We start from the raw sequence: 17433 nt of genomic DNA, 5'->3' as shown, positions 1-17433 counted from the left end.
AAAAGTATAATTCATTAGGCCTTTCTATTATGATATAAGCATTAGCCCACTCAGCATTGAAAGCAGTTTGCTCCAAAATAAGTAGTATAATTTTTTTTTAATTACCCCAAAGATGCCCCCATCCAAGACAAGTGTCCAACATTGAAATTTAGCTTAATAATTTACAATTAGGCAAGCAATTCTCTTCCCCTGTAACATTTTCAGTCAATAAGCCAAACTGGACAACAATTTTTGTGTCAAGTAAAAACACGCATTCATACAAAGTGTCAACGTGTACCCACATAGGTTTAAGAAATTACATAAATCTAGACTAGGAAATGTATCTTCTTCATGAACAGTTCATTTAGAGTTTAGCAATTATCCTTCCAGAACATTCTGTTCGTTGTTTCTAGTTTCCTACCGAGAACACTTAAGACGCGGAATACATTTCAGTTGCCGTTTGCCCCTTTTGTGCTGCTAATCCCATTGCTTATAACACCTGTCAATTAAAAAAGGATCGACTTCCCATTGGATCATTCTCATTCTTCTCGTAGAAACATAAGGCGGTGCTTGTTTCCAGGAAGAACTTTCTCGGGGAACCTCAAGAGCGTGACTACACGTTTAACTGCTCTTTTAATTAAACTGTGCTCGGTTGTATTTGTTTTCTTTAAAATCAGTTAGCTGTAAACATGGGGGATGATGAAGAAAAGTATGATGGGATGCTGCTTGTTATGGCACAACAACACGAAGGAGGAGTGCAAGAGGTAGTATATATAAAATGGTTTTGATGGGGGATGGGGCTGCAGCTAGCTAGCTAGCTAGATTGGTCGCTGGTTACCAATGCATTTTTGGGTTTAAAAGTCTAACTATCGTAGTTATTCCGGGTTTATTGTACACCTGAGTGACAATAAATTGACAATAACCACTTCTTTTGGTCCCCAGTACTCTCATTAATTATCTAACAAACGGGTTTTCTCGCTAACTGACTCTCTAGCTAGGTGTTGGTTAATTGGCTAGTACATTCACAGTAGGCTACATGATATACAACAGACTGTGTGTCAGTATATGTTACCATCTACTCTCCTATCAGCACAGGTTCGTAACTACAATTCTTTTCTAAGTTGTCTTTGACGAGCTATCGACGTTCGAAAACAAAACATTAATATAAATCCAACTTCACCTCAGTCTATTCTTACAAATGACAAATGCACAGCAAGAATGTCTATCTTGACAAGTTTTTAGTTTTGTAATGAGACTGAAAACCCTTTGTCTCTCAAGTAGAAAGCAATAGCGTTGTTTTACGTTACCTTTTTCTTATCGAGTGAAATTTTACCCCAATGACATCTTAAAATGATCTCACCTCATTGGAAATAATTTTGTCTTATTTAGCAAAAAAAATAGGAATAAGACTTTAAGTCGAAATATAAGACTGACATAACTTATTGAAATTGACAACACTAAATCTACGTTATTCTTTTAAAGCATATAATTTACAGAAATAAATTAATACCAGTGGTAAAATCACTGGATTTGGAGTTTTCTAGATACCTTGTGTTCATTTTGTATTGGCTAAGACGTCTTGTGAAATCACCCACGTTTACCTACCAGAGCCACACTTAAATATTCTAAATCCTATTTTATAGGATTTGTAGGATTTAAATCCCATCCTCGCATGTTTTCAGTTTCATCCATACATGCTATAAACATCCATCCATCCATCCACTAGTCCTTCCAGGTTTTGGTTGGCCTATCATGACACATTTTCTGGCCCTTCTTTTCAGGGATTGGTTAGAGAAAATCAGTCTGCAGTGGTCATGTGTCCTGCGTATGGGATTCTGAGATTCCACTGTCATCGCTATCAAAACCCTTGTTTTAATGGTTGTCCATTAATATATGCTCCCTTCAATGGCTTCCAGTGTACTCAAACTGCGTTCTCTTGCAGTTGGTGAACACCTTCTTCAGTTTTCTCAGGCGAAAAACTGACTTCTTCACTGGTGGAGAGACTGGGGCTCCCGAGAAGGTGAGCTGTCTGAAGAGGTGTGGACGTCAGGTGTTTGTGTGTGTGTGTGTGTGTGTGTTTGTGTGGGAGGGGTGGGTGGTTCTCTGCTTTTGCTCTGGAGCACATTTTTAAGAGAAAGTTCCCATGCTCCCTCAACCCCTCTCTCTCTTTGTTTTTCCATCCCTTTCTCTCTCCCTCCTCCTACAGCTGGTGAAGGAGTCCTTTGCTCACCATAGTCAGCTGGCCCTGAAGGCCCACGGGGAGAAGATGTCAAAGCAGGAGAAGGAGAAGCGGGACAAAGCGGAGCGGGCGGCTAAGCTGGCGGAGGAGGAGAAGAAGAAGAAAATTGCAGACAAGGGGGAGGAGCCAAAGATCATGGAGTTGACAGACGAGGAGGCAGAGAGGCTGCAAACAGAGATTGATCAGGTGTGGTGTCTCCAGCCTATGTGTTAGCCTGGGACTCCCAAATGCAGATTTGAGGTTCTGGTGTTGGTCTTGACCAGAGAAATTGGCTTTTGGTCTCATTCCGAGGCAGTGCAGTGTACACTCATACATCAGATGTAAAGGTGTCTGTCAGCATTTACCTTAGAATAAAGTCACAGTCTTTGTTTCTCGACACATTCTCAGACCCCAAGGCCAGTTTCTTTGTCTCTGATGTTATATATGAGGAAGGAACCAGGCTTCAAAAGTTGTTCATTCTCAGACTTAAATAATAAACATAGAATCTCTGTCAACAGGGTCAATAGAATCCCATTCCAACATTACTATGTTTTTTTATGTCTGTTTCATCAAGAATTACTTGCACTTAATCTTTTTTTGTTATATCAATTAGTACTGCATAGTATTTGCTAAAGAATTTCAGAGTAACTTTATTTAAGGCTACAACAGCATCATGCTCCATAGAAACAACCTTCAGCCTTTTGGTCCTTAATCAAAAGTTTGGTCCGTGAACCAAAATGCCACACCAATGTATATGCAACGCTTTGTTAACTCCTTTGTTAAACCGAGTAGTGGTGTTAACAATTTTTTGTTGCTCTTCCCTTCCATATAAACAGAAGAAACTGGAGGAGAAAACAGAGGACCTTCCAAAGGACAGCTCAGAGCTATCAGCAGCAAAGGGAGACAAAGGGGTGAGAGACATCGTAACCATCAAAAAAGCACATCAAGTCAAGACTTCAAGTTCTTCACAAGGCCTGCTTTTCTGATTGGACATAATTTAGATTGTATTACATCTTCAAATTTGGGTTTTTCAAAACTGGAAAAAGACAATTTTTGTCCATATTGCATTTTGGTAATCTGATTCAGCCTTTAATCAGTATTGTGATGTTCCAGTTTTTGTTTTCAGAATTTAAGGGAAGAGGTTGACCGTTCCAATGGAATATATATAAATAATCTTGATCCTAATTGGGGTAGATTTGAAAAGGAAGGTAATTTAACATGCAAGTTTTAATTTTATTAGTCCGATGATAGTAAGGGAATAAATCTTTAATTATGGTGCTCATTATTGCTTGTAGCACCGCACATTTTTTATTTGTTACAGTGACAGTGATATAAAGCGCTCATTAGCTCCAAAGAAAAAACCATTTGACATCAATAAAAAAGATCAAAACCGAAATTCTGGTTACCAAATTAACATCAATATTTATGACTTAAAATGTGCCTTTTCTGTTTTTTGTTTTAAAATAGTTTTTTAAATATGTTTTGGTTTTAGGAATGAAAGTATGGAGGGTCATTAACTGCAGATGCATATCTAGGTCACAGTTTTCCAATATTGACTTTTGAAACCGGATTAAATTCATCCCAATCAAAATGATCCTGGATTGCAAACTGAATCTGCATTTTGCAATCCAGGATCATTTTGACCAGGCCGACTTTCATGCAGCTATATTTTTTATCCAGATTTGGAAACCCAGGCTACAGGATTCGGCGATATCCAGCATAGGGAAAATGGCCTTTTGAGTTCTGTGACCTGCAGTACTTTCCCTGCTTGGTTTGTGCTCTGCAGTGTTTGATCTGTTGACCTCTTTCCCATCCCTGCTCCAGTCTGACTCCGAGGGTGAAGAGGATGAGAAGGACAAGGGGAAGCTGAAGCCCAATGCTGGCAATGGGGCCGACCTGCCCGACTACCGGTGGACACAGACCCTCTCAGAAGTGGATGTATGTCTGCTTGTTCTGCTGTAATTGAGGGGGTGGGAGGGCTGCAGGTTTTTATTGCTGGACTGGAACTTGTCTTTATGAAGTTGTTCGGTTCTTCAGGGAGGATGTACAAGTAATTGTTGGAATCAAATTATGTCTTTGATACACAAGCTGAATAGCAGCAGTTAGGCTATAGCAGGGTCGTCCAATCCTGTTTTTGGAGATGTACCATCCTGTAGGTTTTCACCCCAATCCTAATTAAGCAGACCTCATTCGACATCTACTAATCTCGTTGAGCTGCTAAGTATTACAATCCAGGTTGAAATGAAAAACTAAAGGATGGTAGATCTCTGAGAACATGATTGCGCAGCCATGTAGTATAGCACGTTGGAGGACTGGCAGTTTAAAATAGTCTCCCCCCCCCCAGCTGCTGGTGCCGTTTGGTGTGGGCTTCCGGCTGAAGGGGAAGGACGTGGTGGTGGACGTGCAGAGGCGGTCCCTAAAGGTGGGGCTGAAGGGCCACCCGCCTGTGATCGATGGGCAGCTGTACAACGAGGTGAAGGTGGAGGAGAGCTCCTGGCTCATCGAGGATGGCAAGGTGGTCACCATCCACCTGGAGAAGGTAGGGGGAGAGAGAGAGAGAGGGAGGGAGGTGGAGCTGCTTTAGTGCTTGTCTTCACCTGAAACGGGGAGGGGTGGGGGTGAGGTTGATGCCTCATTTTTCAAAATAGTTCCATGGTCCACTATTGCTTGAAATTATTTACAACTCTTTCTGTGATGTGAGAATATAGTCCAATATGCTGACTGAATGACATGCCTCCCTCCTTTTTAGATAAACAAAATGGAGTGGTGGAACAAGATTATGACTACAGATCCTGAAATTAATACAAAGAAAATCTGTCCAGAGAACTCCAAGGTAATGACCTTAAACTATTTGTTATTGCTGTGTTTTGTCCATAACATCGCACCGTTTTACTTATCGGAATCCCTTCAGTTTTTGCTCTGTTTATTCCTGTGTCTCATTCTTTCTCCCCCTCATGCTCTCGTTTCTGTCTCTTATTCTTTTCCGCTCTCTCTCCCTCCATTCCCCCAGCTGTCGGACCTGGACGGGGAGACGCGCAGCATGGTGGAGAAGATGATGTACGACCAGAGGCAGAAATCCATGGGTCTGCCCACCTCCGAGGAGCAGAAGAAGCAGGACATCCTTAAGAAGTGAGTCGGTGCGCGCGCCCAACGCACAGGCTGGGCACCGCCGCTCAACGCGGGCCAATCGTTTTCTCTGCTCCCGCTCGTAAGGGCCGATTGTCCTGTACAGAGGACCTGTTAGGCATTGCTCACTTAGAGAGAGAGCACGTAGGCTGTGATGCAACTGGGGTTTATTAAGGGAAATGGCTGCTCCACCCACCCCCCCATGTTTTCTAGGTCTGTAGTAACAGGGTAACCCCAGGTCATCCATGATCACCGCAGTAAGATTTGTGACACACTCATTACCAGCTCTTTCCTGTTCTCTGAATGCTGCGGTTTTACCTCAGAGTCTCCTTTATAAACTCGAGGAGCAGGTTTCCCTCTTCTTGAGAAGCTGTAATCATTCAGTCAGTCTAAGACATTTATACTTGTGGAGGTCTTTGTAGCTGAGACACTTTTTGCCTGAGATTGATCCCTTAGTGCTTCAGTATGGAGCTCTTTCAGAGTAACAGCACAGTGGTTTTAGCTCTAAGGTTTGAACATTCCCTAATTAGTTGGTCTGCCAATATTTTGATAGAACCCACTATACAATTGTTGTGGTTTCCTCATCTTGGTAAAACTGCTCAAAATGATAATTGTTTTCATAAACACTTTATCAAGATGATATCAAACATTAAAACGCATACAGTTCTTCTTGTACCGGGTGAGAGAGTGGCAGGAGTGGTGTATCAAACTGTTTTTATAGCAGCTATGAAGTCATATTGTTAATGAGGCTTTAAGCGAGGGGGGTGAAGAACTTTGTGGAATACAGTGCCTTAACCCCTCCCTGGGGAAAGCATAATCAGCCCTGTACTCGAATGAATGTGGATGTGTTTTTTAATTATCGAACACACAGACAAGGACATTGGTGCACACACACACACACACACACACACACACACACACACACAGACACAGAGATTTGACGGATTTTCTTAAATGTCATTGCAGGTTCATGTCCCAGCACCCAGAGATGGACTTCTCCAAAGCCAAGTTCAGCTGAGAGGCTTCTGGGAAGGCTGCACCCCCCACAGAGTGATGCCTCTGAGTCCATCTCCTGCAGAACCTCAAGCATGGAGCCCAGCACTGCTGCAGCACTCTTACTTTCCCTGCTTGGGCTGGTGGAACTAAGATAGTTTATCTCTTGTCGTTGTTGTTGATTGTGGCAGGAGTTTATTAACCGTTAAGACTCGGTCTGCATTTATTGTTCCTGTCCATGACTTGATATTTAAAAAAATAATAGTAAATGTTCTGACCTTTTTAAAAAAAATAAATTCAAACCGTATTCTGTTGTGCCAGCTGTCGGGTCATTTGTCTTAAGCCAGCATGAACATCCATCAATTCAGCACTGGAAAGCCTGACTGTACTGAAATACAGAAATGCTGCATGATCTATTTTACAAATATAACGTACAGTAAAACCCATTATATTTATAGTGGGGAGTGTGAACAGGCATCTACCAAGCTTCCTTGAACACTGAGCTGGGAGAATAAATGCCCAAGCAAAGACTGAATAAAATGAGAATGACTTTGGAAACACAGATGCCTTCTGTCCAAATGTTTTCAGTGAGTAATGTTTTAGACTTGACCTTCAAGATTTGTACGTCTCTACATCTGAAGGGAGGCCTTCTTTGGAAAACATGTTTTTATTTAGTCTTGTGGTCACATGGCTGGTTTCCTATATTTACTGTAGTAGAAGATTGAAGCTGATTGTACTTGCTGAGGAGGGTTGACAAGTAACGTAGGCCTGTGAAGAACATGTTTGTGTACATTGCATTAACTATATTAACTAATATATAACTAATTCTGAGGGGACAATAGAAACTGTAAGATGGAGATGGCCCCAATCCCGCCCTTGAATTTAAGCCGGGTGTTTTTAGTTTACCATAGGACTCTGGCGGTCCTAGACGCGTGTTACTCGTAGCAATATTATTGTGGAGGAGGAGGTGAGTAGCCGTGTTCTGCCAGTTCATGCTCTCAGTGATGCTCACTTCTCTCTGCCTCCATCTTCACTTGCCCTGGCTGCTATTTGCAACACAGCGACAAACAGAACCGCGCTAGGAGGCAGAACAACAAACTGCACACCTGACCATGAGAGTGAAACGTGAGCTCCCCCTGCTGGACAAGTACTGAATAGATAACTCAGCTCTGACGTTAGGATTTTTTGCCCTTCTGGTTTGGTTCCTGTAATTATGTAGTTTGAAGTTGAAGAAAATAGTAATTATTCCAGAACAATATAGATCCATATTCAGACACAGCGCTCTGAAATTTGGACTCTGGAAATAAATCCTGGCCAAACTCTTTGGGTGATATTTTTCTTGTAACTAGTTTGCATGGGTAGCTTCATAGGCAAGTGTATGTATGTGGGGCAGAAAATGTGTGCGATTGTTTAACATGCAGTAATGTAACTGTCCTGATAGGGGCCTGTGCAGCTTTCTGAAACAAAGATGTGTGTGTGAATATTTCTCACAGGCACAACGTCTCTCATACAGAAAAAATCAGCACTCATAGGTAGCCTTTTTGTTGGCTGGGCACTTGATATGTCTTAGAAAAAGGCTGCCATTACACTGCTTATCCACAAGGGGGAACTTTCTGTCTTTTCAGTTTTGTAGGCCCGTGTTGTCTTAGTCTAATACGAGGGCTGAAAAATACATGTATAATGTTGAAGTTAACACAAATCAAAATTAAATTACAATTCACAAACTGATTCCATTATTATGTATTTTGAAATATTACTAGAGAAAAATGATAATATTGAAATACTAATGAAAGCCACACAATATAAATTTGTCTACATAGGTCCATTTTTAAAATAATGTCTTTATTTTTTTAATATTTGTATACAGAATTTTTCTCAAAGCTACAATATGCTACAGAACCAAATTTTGTGGCACCAAATATTTGGCTATTTTAAATGAGGAATTTGGTAAACAGCAATACAAAATATGGCATGGCTTATTTGTGGTGGAGCTGTTCAAATTATGGTTCTCAAGACTACACCAGTTAAACCGGGTCTGGGATTTGAACCTCAAGGTTGTCACTAGTTCCTGTTGATATGTGTTGGCTCATGGGTGTGTGAGGGGGAGTGTCACGTATCCCTGATGTATCGCTGTCACTCTTGGTCTGAGGCCTGGGGTTCACCGGGTATACACTAGATATCTGTGCTCATGGACAGACCCCAGCTGGGAGTCCGGCAGTGTACCGTTCTGCCTAATATTTACCGTCTCTATATTTACACGTAGTCTGACAGACTAAGATGGCGGAGAGGGGGGGGTGTTGGGGGTGGAGTGGGACTGGAAGGGGTGGGGAATGGGGGGGCGGGGGGGGGGGGGTCGAGGGGGAAGGCAGGCAGTGGACTCAGCTGACAGCAATGTCTCACCAGGGTCCGAAAATTTCTTCATTAGCAAAACCACACAGAGAACAGAGGACGGGGTTGGGGTGGTTGAGGGCGGCGTGGGGGGAGTGGACAAACACGCCGTCCCGTTCCAGACCCAGAGTCTTGATTTCTGACCATAAATCAGCCGGAGGGGCCCGAGGGGGGAGGCAGACTTCAGGGGGGCTCCGAGACCTCTCTGACTCCGCTGCTGTTCCCCACTCAACAGCGCACATTATACTGACTGCCTGCTGCAATCATATGAATTGTATGGATGCAGTCATCTGCTTTACAGCAGGGAAGGAAATGCTATTGCATATACTGACACCAAAAGCGTTCCTCCTCTGCTGGACATGCATTCTGACTCCTGCTTTAGGATAGGCTGCAGGGGTAAGAAACTCCAGCCACTGCTGTTTCTGCTTCTGTTTCATCTGAGCCTGACTGCAAGAACTTGATGGATTATTTAAAGTCTGAGCATGAATATTCAGAGCCTGAATCGCAAAACGATGAGTTCTTTCAGTGCATGGCCACCTCTGCTCATTAAGTCTGATTCTCTGTTCTTCCATCCATTTTCATAACGGCTTATTCCTGGTGAGGGTCATAGAGGGAAGGCAGGAATACAGGCTGGACAGGTCGCCACCAATCCATCACAGCATTAAGTGTGATGATTAGTCAAATTGTGCAGTTACAGGATTGGATGTAGGAAAAACCAGGAACATCTCTGGATGTCGCCTGCCAGTGTGGTCGGGCATCCAGGAGGGCACGGCGGCAGTTTTAGTTTGTTTCAGCCATTCAGGGATATGTTTTTCACTGTCTCCCAGATAATTGACTCACAGATAATTACGGGCCTTTGTAGTGAAATCAAGTGAAATTGTCCCTCCCTCGTGATTCTCTGGCCGATTGTGTTCAGCTCCTACGGATCCCCAGCCACATTTGACACATGCATAGTTAAAATTATATTTCATACTGTGGTGCACATCACTGGACTGAGGCCTTGTCCTTTAGTTGGATGTGCCACAAGGAAGACCCAGTATATATGTACTACTCTACTACTACTTCTACTACTACTGCTGCTGCTGCTGCTGCTGCTACTACTGCCACTACTACTACTACTACTACTACTACTACAACTACTCCTACTACTACTGTCGCTATTACTACTACTACTACTACTACTAATAATAATAATAATCTGGCACTCACCTCAACCACCACCATGTGGTAGCCATATAGGTGATGTGCAGCCATTTTGTGCCAGAAATCTCATCACACGAGCTAGTGTAGACAGCATGGGATTATTTAGCCAGTTATACGTGCCTTCTATGTATGGCATGGCATGGGCGCACACACATGGTAGCCCCTAAAAAGCGTATTTGAATCGCACACAGCGCTAGGGCTAATCCTCAAAGCTCAATTAACTGGGACAAACAGTGACGGCAGGCCAGTCGGTGCCCCGCCCCACTGACAGACAAAGGCACGGGTGACCGGGTGCCATTAGCAGCACAGCTGGGGTAATACGCCTCTTTAAGGCACCAGCTTTTATTTACCGGTTGACGACTTGAGCAAAGATGAGCATGTGCGCTCCACCTTTATAAATGCTCCAGCTGTATCTATGGAGTGTCGCCATGCCCACACACTGACCTACCTGTGCTTACAGGAAAGCAGGCAGGGTAGCAGATGGCATAATACTCAGAGTGCATGGGCTCTTGAACATTGTGGACATCATTTGTATATAATAAGCTATGGAATAAGGGAGGTGATTAATTTAAAGCAGTGTAAAGGTCTCAGAGAGACTGCTTCTTCAGCAAAGAGACAACAAGGCCCCATTTGAAATGTTCAGGCCTGCAGATGAACTTTCGATCACAAACCCCCCCCCCCCACTCCGACCCTCTCCGGCTGCTGTTCTCAGACCCTCCTCCGCAGCGGCATGCCGAGGGTTCGCGCCCCCGGGTTCGGCGCGGATACGGCTTCACATCTGGGCTTTACTGCCGTCTGCCCGCTGGCCCGCTGGCCCGCGCCCGCCCAGCCTTCATTTGAGCCCCGGTGTGGAGCGCTCAATCATCCCGCGCCCCCCCGGCCTGCCACCGCCCCGATGACATCACCGTCTCACACTCCGGCGGCCGGACGCACACGCCTCGCACACACCGCGTCCCCCCGCTCGCTTTCACCAAGCTGCGAGGACGGAGGGAACCGAAATAGTGCGCGCCCCACCGCGCAGGAATCATTATGCAACAGATAGACCGTCTCAGTAGAAATAAGACACGCGGGGCAGACATTTCCCCCAATGCATTCGCTGTCTTTATCATCGTTTGACTCCAGGTACCACCTGCAACAGATGAATTGACTCAAACGAACAAAATGAAAGCAATTCATTTTTTTATTTTTTGACAGAATGGCAAAAACTGCCATTTCGCGAAAGTGGTTTCAGGTTCTCGGACATGTTTATAACGCGTGTGTGGCCGTGTTTATGGTTTGCTTTATTTTTTCATAAAATGGAATCCCAAACATGAGCAACACCCTCCTGTTGTTTTTAACACGGTGGTGTTAGTGGCAAGGAGTCCCTTGTTGCTTTTTCCGTTTTGCTCTATCTCTCCACTCTTGGTCCTCTCTGTACCGTTTGGTTCGTTGGTTATGCAGTCGGAATATTAGGAGTTTCGGAATGTGAAGGAGTCAATCACGCCTTTGACTCCACCCAGATTCGCCTTCCTGGATGATGCCGTGTCCGATTCTGTGTCACCCTGCGGAACTCCTAGGACAGCGCATGCCACTTGGCAGGCCTGACATTCATTATCTCATTGTACATTGAACACATCTGCATACATTACCTTCTCATAATGATGCTCTCACTCTGAAGGGTTTCTCTGGTCCAGAGTTCAATTAGCACCTGATCTATTCTTATTAATGTAACTCAGTCTCTACCTGCCTCACGTGTTTCCCTTTAAGTAAAAATATTATTTTTGCAAATATGAAATCCAAAATACCATTTTATGTTACATTATGATTACTTTGTATCTGCCTTCAAGTAATATATTTCATGCATTATGTTTTAATCTAATACTTGTGCATATATTGTAAAAAAAAAAGTCTGATAGTAATTGAATAACATTTATGCTATATAAAATGTGTCTATCTTTTAGTTCATATTTTGACATTCTAATTTGACATTTGTACTTCCATTCTAATAGTTATGAGGGGGGTTTTCCTCTCAGTAAATTTAAAATCAAGTTCTTCCTGTCTGTAATCCACGGCGTCTTCATCAGTGAGTAGTGTATTGGTTTCCCTGCTATACACCTCCAATGTAGATGAAAGGCACTACATGGACACATTTTTTGCAGCTCCAGCCCTGCCCAGTTTTAAATTAGAGCCACGATTCAGGAGTTGTGTGCCAATGCTAATGGTGGTGGTGCTTCTGATGTAGTACTTGATATAAGCCAGTGAAGATATCGACATTGTGGCTAAAATTCTAGTGCTAAATTTTCACAAGGAATGCCTCAGAAAGAAAGTCTTCACCCTGGTACAACGCATCATTGCGTCACATCGACCAGGTTTTTGGTGTGCAGTTATATTACAGCTTCAACAACTATAGCTACAACTGGGATCCTTCCAGTGATGTTTATTTCCATACATTCACTTTTTATGCAATCTTTTGACCGTAAAAATAAATAAAATGAAATAACTGCTCATTACCATGATCTAATCCAAACCATCTATGGAATTCGAAAATCCACCTGAGGTGTATGGCAGTTTCCTTCCTGTATTAATTACTCATCCTCTCCAAGTATCTGTATTTTCAGTAGTAAGGTGTTTACATTTGCCTCTGTATTTACCTGTATTTGGTGAAACGAAGCTACGTTAGTAAAAAAACTTCATGAATCAGGATTGACCACTTCCTAGACGCTAAATGGCTGACTTCATTAATAACCAGTTGCATCGCATGATACCCTTCATTCTGGAAACTTTGTAAAAAAAAAATTCCACGCTGTTCTTCATCCCAACAATGTACATATTAACCAACAAGGAACTGCATTTGTGTCACAAATAAGATCGGAGAACAGACATTCCGTTTGAAAAAAAGAAAACTTTTAATTTATTTTAAAAATTACATAAATAATGCATACAATGGGTCCAGTGAAAACAAATAGATATTTACAAGAGATTTTTTTGTTTGTTTTTCAGAAAAGAGAGACAGAGGGTGAATGAAGTGCAGCAAAGTTACACAGATGTGGGAACAGATGTTGACATGCAAATATCTGACGCATTTCAGGTGCGCTTCCTCTTCAGCTGATGTTCAGCGCCACAAGGCGTTCTCGCCTTAATGCTGCAGACACGGCTAACAATCGAGATGAGTACAATGCGTGATTCTAACTACAGGAAAATGAATGTTAATTTATACACATAGACATATCAGTACAACAGCTCCAAGTGTCTTATTAGTTTAGAATGATAACAACAAACAAAATGGAACCCCTCTGCTGATGACATACAGCGGTGGAGGTGGGCACTAACATTACTCTGTCTGCACTGCTGGGCGACCATAGAAGACCAGCGTATTCGCCCAGTAGCCATAGTTATAGTCCCCGAGCGGGCCATTGGTGTCTTCGATCTTCCTTCAGGTCCCTTCAAATTGTGATTCACTGAGACCGGCTGGGTGGACCATTCTTCCAACACCAAGGAGGGGGGAGGGGGGGGGAGAGGAGCGGCCCACTTTCTACTTCACACTCGTGCAAGCCTCACTCTTGCTTACGATCAGACATCTCCCCGATTCCTTTTTTTTCCGCCAAGGACATCTCCCTCTTGCCCCAAGGAACCCTTGGATGCGATTGTCAGTTTTCAGGCAGAATAGAGTTTTGGGGGTGTTTCTGCGTGGGGGGAAGGGCGTCGGCGCCGCTCAGTAACTCTGGGCCACGGGGGTCCAGGAGGCCGTGAGCCGGGCGATGGAGCTCTCGAACTGGGCGTCGCCGCCGCCCACTTCCGTCAGGCCCGTGTCGTACATGGAGGAGGGCGAGGAGGCGGGCAGGGAGGTGAGAGAGGAGTAGGAGACGGAGGAGCCCCGGAGGAGCTGCGACGTCAGGCCGCCCGCGATGGAGCCGGGCGGGGAGCCCGCGGGGGCCAGGGAGGTCCCGGTGACGGACCACAGGCTGGGGTACTGGCTGGAGGACGAGAGAAGCTCGGGTCAGTCCGAAAAGTGGCTTTCTGTGCATTCAGCACAACTCCAACATCATGCATACCCTCAAAATGTCACAGAAGTGACCTTGAGTACTGTAACTGACTAGCATGTCAAATGCTACTGAAGTCGGATGAGCATGTCTGCTAAGCTAGCAGAAGACAGTGAAAAGCCGTACATCAAAACTGATATGTTCATTGACTAGACAGCAGGGGAGGCGTAAATCTGGCAGGGATAACGAGGGGAGAACAGCAGCGAGCAGCTCTTACCTGGGGGAGGGCGTGGTGTTGGTGGTGTGGGCGAGGGAGGCCATTCCGCTGGAGCTGGGGATCTGCAGGGCGGACCAGCTGTCGTGAGGGGCGACGCCGCCCGAAGAGCCGTCCATGTAGTTATCTGCACGCAGGTCAAAGGTCGTATTAGAGAAAGCATTCGGCGCTGAGACAAACATGCAAATTCACTACAACAGCCATTAGAACACGTCTGTCTGAGCCGGTGTCCGGAAAAGGAAAATGGGACGACTGCTCTTGACAGTGGAACTTTGTGATTGACATGTGCACAATGCGTTTTTAACAGGGAAATGATCTCACGGGCAGTGTCACAGCATTACACATGAGTATCACTACGCTAGCAGGCAGCATGGGGACTACAGAGGCTAACAGGAGGCTCCCGGCGCTAGTGCTAAAGTAAAGCAGCTCTTACTGGTGCCAGCGGTGCGGTGGGTGTAGTGGCTGGGGTACGGCGCGGCTCGATGGCTCCTCAGGCCGGAGTATCTTTCGCAGTGCGACCCCGAGGAGAGCCCCGCGCCCCCGCTGAACTGAGGGGGGCTGCTGCTCGGGCAGATGGACCCGTTGCCGGGCAGAAACCATCCGCTCACTGTGGAGAGGAAACAGGGGGGTTAGTACAGCAGGGGGACTGTGCTGGTGAATAAGCAGCACGGTGGTGGACATTTTCTAGTCGCTACAATCCAGTTTAAGAAAAGGTGTGAAGAGATTTAAACAGCTCCCTGCCGCACCTGCAATGCTGATGAGTCACCTCACTAAGCGACTCATCGTTTTTAACATGTAGCAGTGGCGTGTGAAAAGACACTATGTTTTGGTGGTGCTCACAGTCATATTCACACAAACTTTATACAGTCTGGAACACAGAATGTCCTATGGTGAAACAAACCATATATAGAAGATATATAGAAGAGACATAGAAGCTAAGGTTTACAAAATGGAGTCATCGTACATTAATACTGTGGGACAGATGCACTGTGGACGTGGTGTGTGATGACTTACACTGTGAGTATCCAGACTGCTGATTATCCCCACCAAGCTCTGGAACTTCCTTGTGGTCACTCCTGCAATTCATTACAAACAGATTTGCATTACTTCAGACGAAACATGGTTAATTCAGCCCTGTGAGCTCTGTCCTCAGCATTTCCCAGACATCGATCTGTATTAATACAGTATATTGTATATCTGTGTTAACTTTGAGACTTGTTGGTTTTAATATAAAATGTTTACCTCTCTTTTGCGTCCAGAAAGGCTTTTGCAAATGGGTTGTGCTTGATCTTCAGAGCCGTGATCTAAAGGACGGTGACAAAAACGTTCTTGTTAGCACGTATTTAGCAGCTTTTGAAAACATTGTGTATTTCCCACCAGTCAGAACCGCACACTCTCTCAGGCACAAACTGAACACAAATATGGAGGCTGAGCCTCACCTCCTCGTTTTGGTACGCGGTGACAGCAATGAACTGCGTCTCGGGAAAGGACTGACTGCTGAGCATCTTCTGTACCCCGCCGACTTTGACAATGTGTATCCGCGGCTCGTACTTATGCAGGGAGTTCAGCATAATCTGCAAAAAAAGAGCAATTTGTTTAAATTAAAATTTATCCTGCTGGATACATTTCAGTGTTGCCAACTCCAAAGCATAATGTTGGCAGACTGCCTTGCAAGCAGGGTCGTGTGCAACTTCAGGGCTTTGCAGATGGAACATTTATCTTTCTGTTGGAATATTTCTTAGATATGGCAATAAAATATTCAACAAATTAATCTATAAATATTCTCTAGGTTCATAAGTTTGCAAATTATAAATATTCAATTATAATTTATCATGCAATGAATAAAAATATTACTTGAACATTCATCAAGGGCTCTGCTTCATAGGCCTAACACTTACATTGATCCATTTACAACGTAAGAGTTGACAGCAATAACACTAAAAGTAAAGGACAGGAAAACGAAACTATTGTTAACCGTCCTTACCTGTCCACCCCCGTTGAGTTTATTGGATAGTTTCACTTTGCTGAAGGAGACAGGCGCCTTCATCCAGTGCGCCCCGAAATTAGGCGAGTCCGGGTGGATATAGACGCAGCTGGGACTCTGCGGCTCGGGTTTGCCGCCCGGAACCCATTCGCCGTTCACATATTTCCACCGATTGTTATCCGCCGCCACAAAATCCAAGAGGACTGAGTACATGGCGTTTGGGTCCAGTCCCGACACGTTTGCTCTGAGCACTGGGAACATGCGCCTGAAAATCAAATATATACAGTAAATATTACATGCATTAAGCTATTGGTTAGAGTGACCGTAGGCTACAAAACAACGGCAAATATGAACAATAATGACATTGACTAGGAACATGTCAACTGTGTTAAATCATAAAACATTGTGGTCTTCAACGGACTGTTTTTTCCTCTTTAGTTTTTTGCTATTATGTTAGCACCGCTAACTATCAGTCCGATTTAGAATACGACAATGAACTAACTACAATCATAGATGTGGGTAAAGCTTGTTCTCGCTTTTCTTCTTGGATTAAAGAACACATGGAGTTACTGCATTGCTGAATTGATAAATGCATTGTATTAGCGTAACGTTCAACTACAGCATTATGAACTGTCATAAGCTCGTGAAAAATATACATTCCTGTACGTAAAAATGCACGCTTGCCGACTACGCTAGCAGAGCAGCGTAATTTCAGGCTACTATCACAAATACTCTGTAGGCTAGGGAGTACTTTAATTATAGCCGTATCGGCCTATTTGTAAAGCTACTGACCTGCCAGTCTTGGTAACGATCATTTCGTTGGTGAGCTCTTTAAACTTGGACCACAACTCTGCGTCTTCTAGTCCGAGTTTAATATCCCGCTCGGAAGCATCTCCTTTCTCACTGCCCTTCTGAAACTCGCTCTCGACGGCACTCAGGAGATGGTCTAAACGCTGGTTAGAGTTTGAGGAACTCATGTCTCCCGATGGTCTTATTAAAGAATCAAAGTCGTCGAAAGAACCAAGGGCAATACAACCCGTTTTCCGCTAATCCCCCAGGGACAGTGAAAGGTTCAATGAGGCCTTTTGGAAGGCCGCGCGTTTAAAAGCCCACCAAAAGCGACGTGTTGATAGTGGGTGTGGCTTGGTGGTATAGACTCCTCCCATTTGGGGCGTCTGAAGTCTTTTGAACTGACAGCAATTGGATTTTGTATATGATGTATTCACGTTAATTACAGCATGACAACCTGTATGAACCCAGTTATTTTTTTTAGGTTGACTTGATATCGAGATATTACACTGATTCGACT

At 44.2% G+C, this 17433-nt stretch overlaps 2 protein-coding genes across 2 annotated transcripts; one reads left to right on the top strand and one right to left on the bottom strand.

Moving 5' to 3' along the window:
- Nucleotides 1–548: 548 nt before the first annotated feature.
- On the top strand, nucleotides 549–6623 carry nudc (nudC nuclear distribution protein). Its single transcript, XM_064348097.1, has 9 exons — nucleotides 549–743; nucleotides 1922–1999; nucleotides 2186–2404; nucleotides 3034–3108; nucleotides 4022–4135; nucleotides 4542–4736; nucleotides 4947–5030; nucleotides 5208–5326; nucleotides 6290–6623. Exons 1-9 carry the CDS (start codon nucleotides 669–671, stop codon nucleotides 6339–6341), a joined length of 1011 nt encoding a protein of 336 aa, XP_064204167.1. The 5' UTR covers nucleotides 549–668; the 3' UTR covers nucleotides 6342–6623.
- A 6150-nt stretch (nucleotides 6624–12773) lies between these two features.
- tbxta (T-box transcription factor Ta) lies at nucleotides 12774–17205 on the bottom strand. The gene is made up of 8 exons (XM_064348096.1): nucleotides 16917–17205; nucleotides 16125–16389; nucleotides 15580–15714; nucleotides 15383–15444; nucleotides 15155–15216; nucleotides 14574–14747; nucleotides 14144–14267; nucleotides 12774–13860 (listed from the first exon to the last, which is right to left on the bottom strand). Exons 1-8 carry the CDS (start codon nucleotides 17099–17101, stop codon nucleotides 13599–13601), a joined length of 1269 nt encoding a protein of 422 aa, XP_064204166.1. The 5' UTR covers nucleotides 17102–17205; the 3' UTR covers nucleotides 12774–13598.
- Nucleotides 17206–17433: the final 228 nt, after the last annotated feature.

Source organism: Anguilla rostrata, chromosome 8, assembly GCF_018555375.3.
Source record: "Anguilla rostrata isolate EN2019 chromosome 8, ASM1855537v3, whole genome shotgun sequence".
In the NCBI taxonomy this organism is placed as follows: domain Eukaryota; kingdom Metazoa; phylum Chordata; class Actinopteri; order Anguilliformes; family Anguillidae; genus Anguilla; species Anguilla rostrata.
This window is presented reverse-complemented; position numbering and strand designations above follow the sequence as displayed.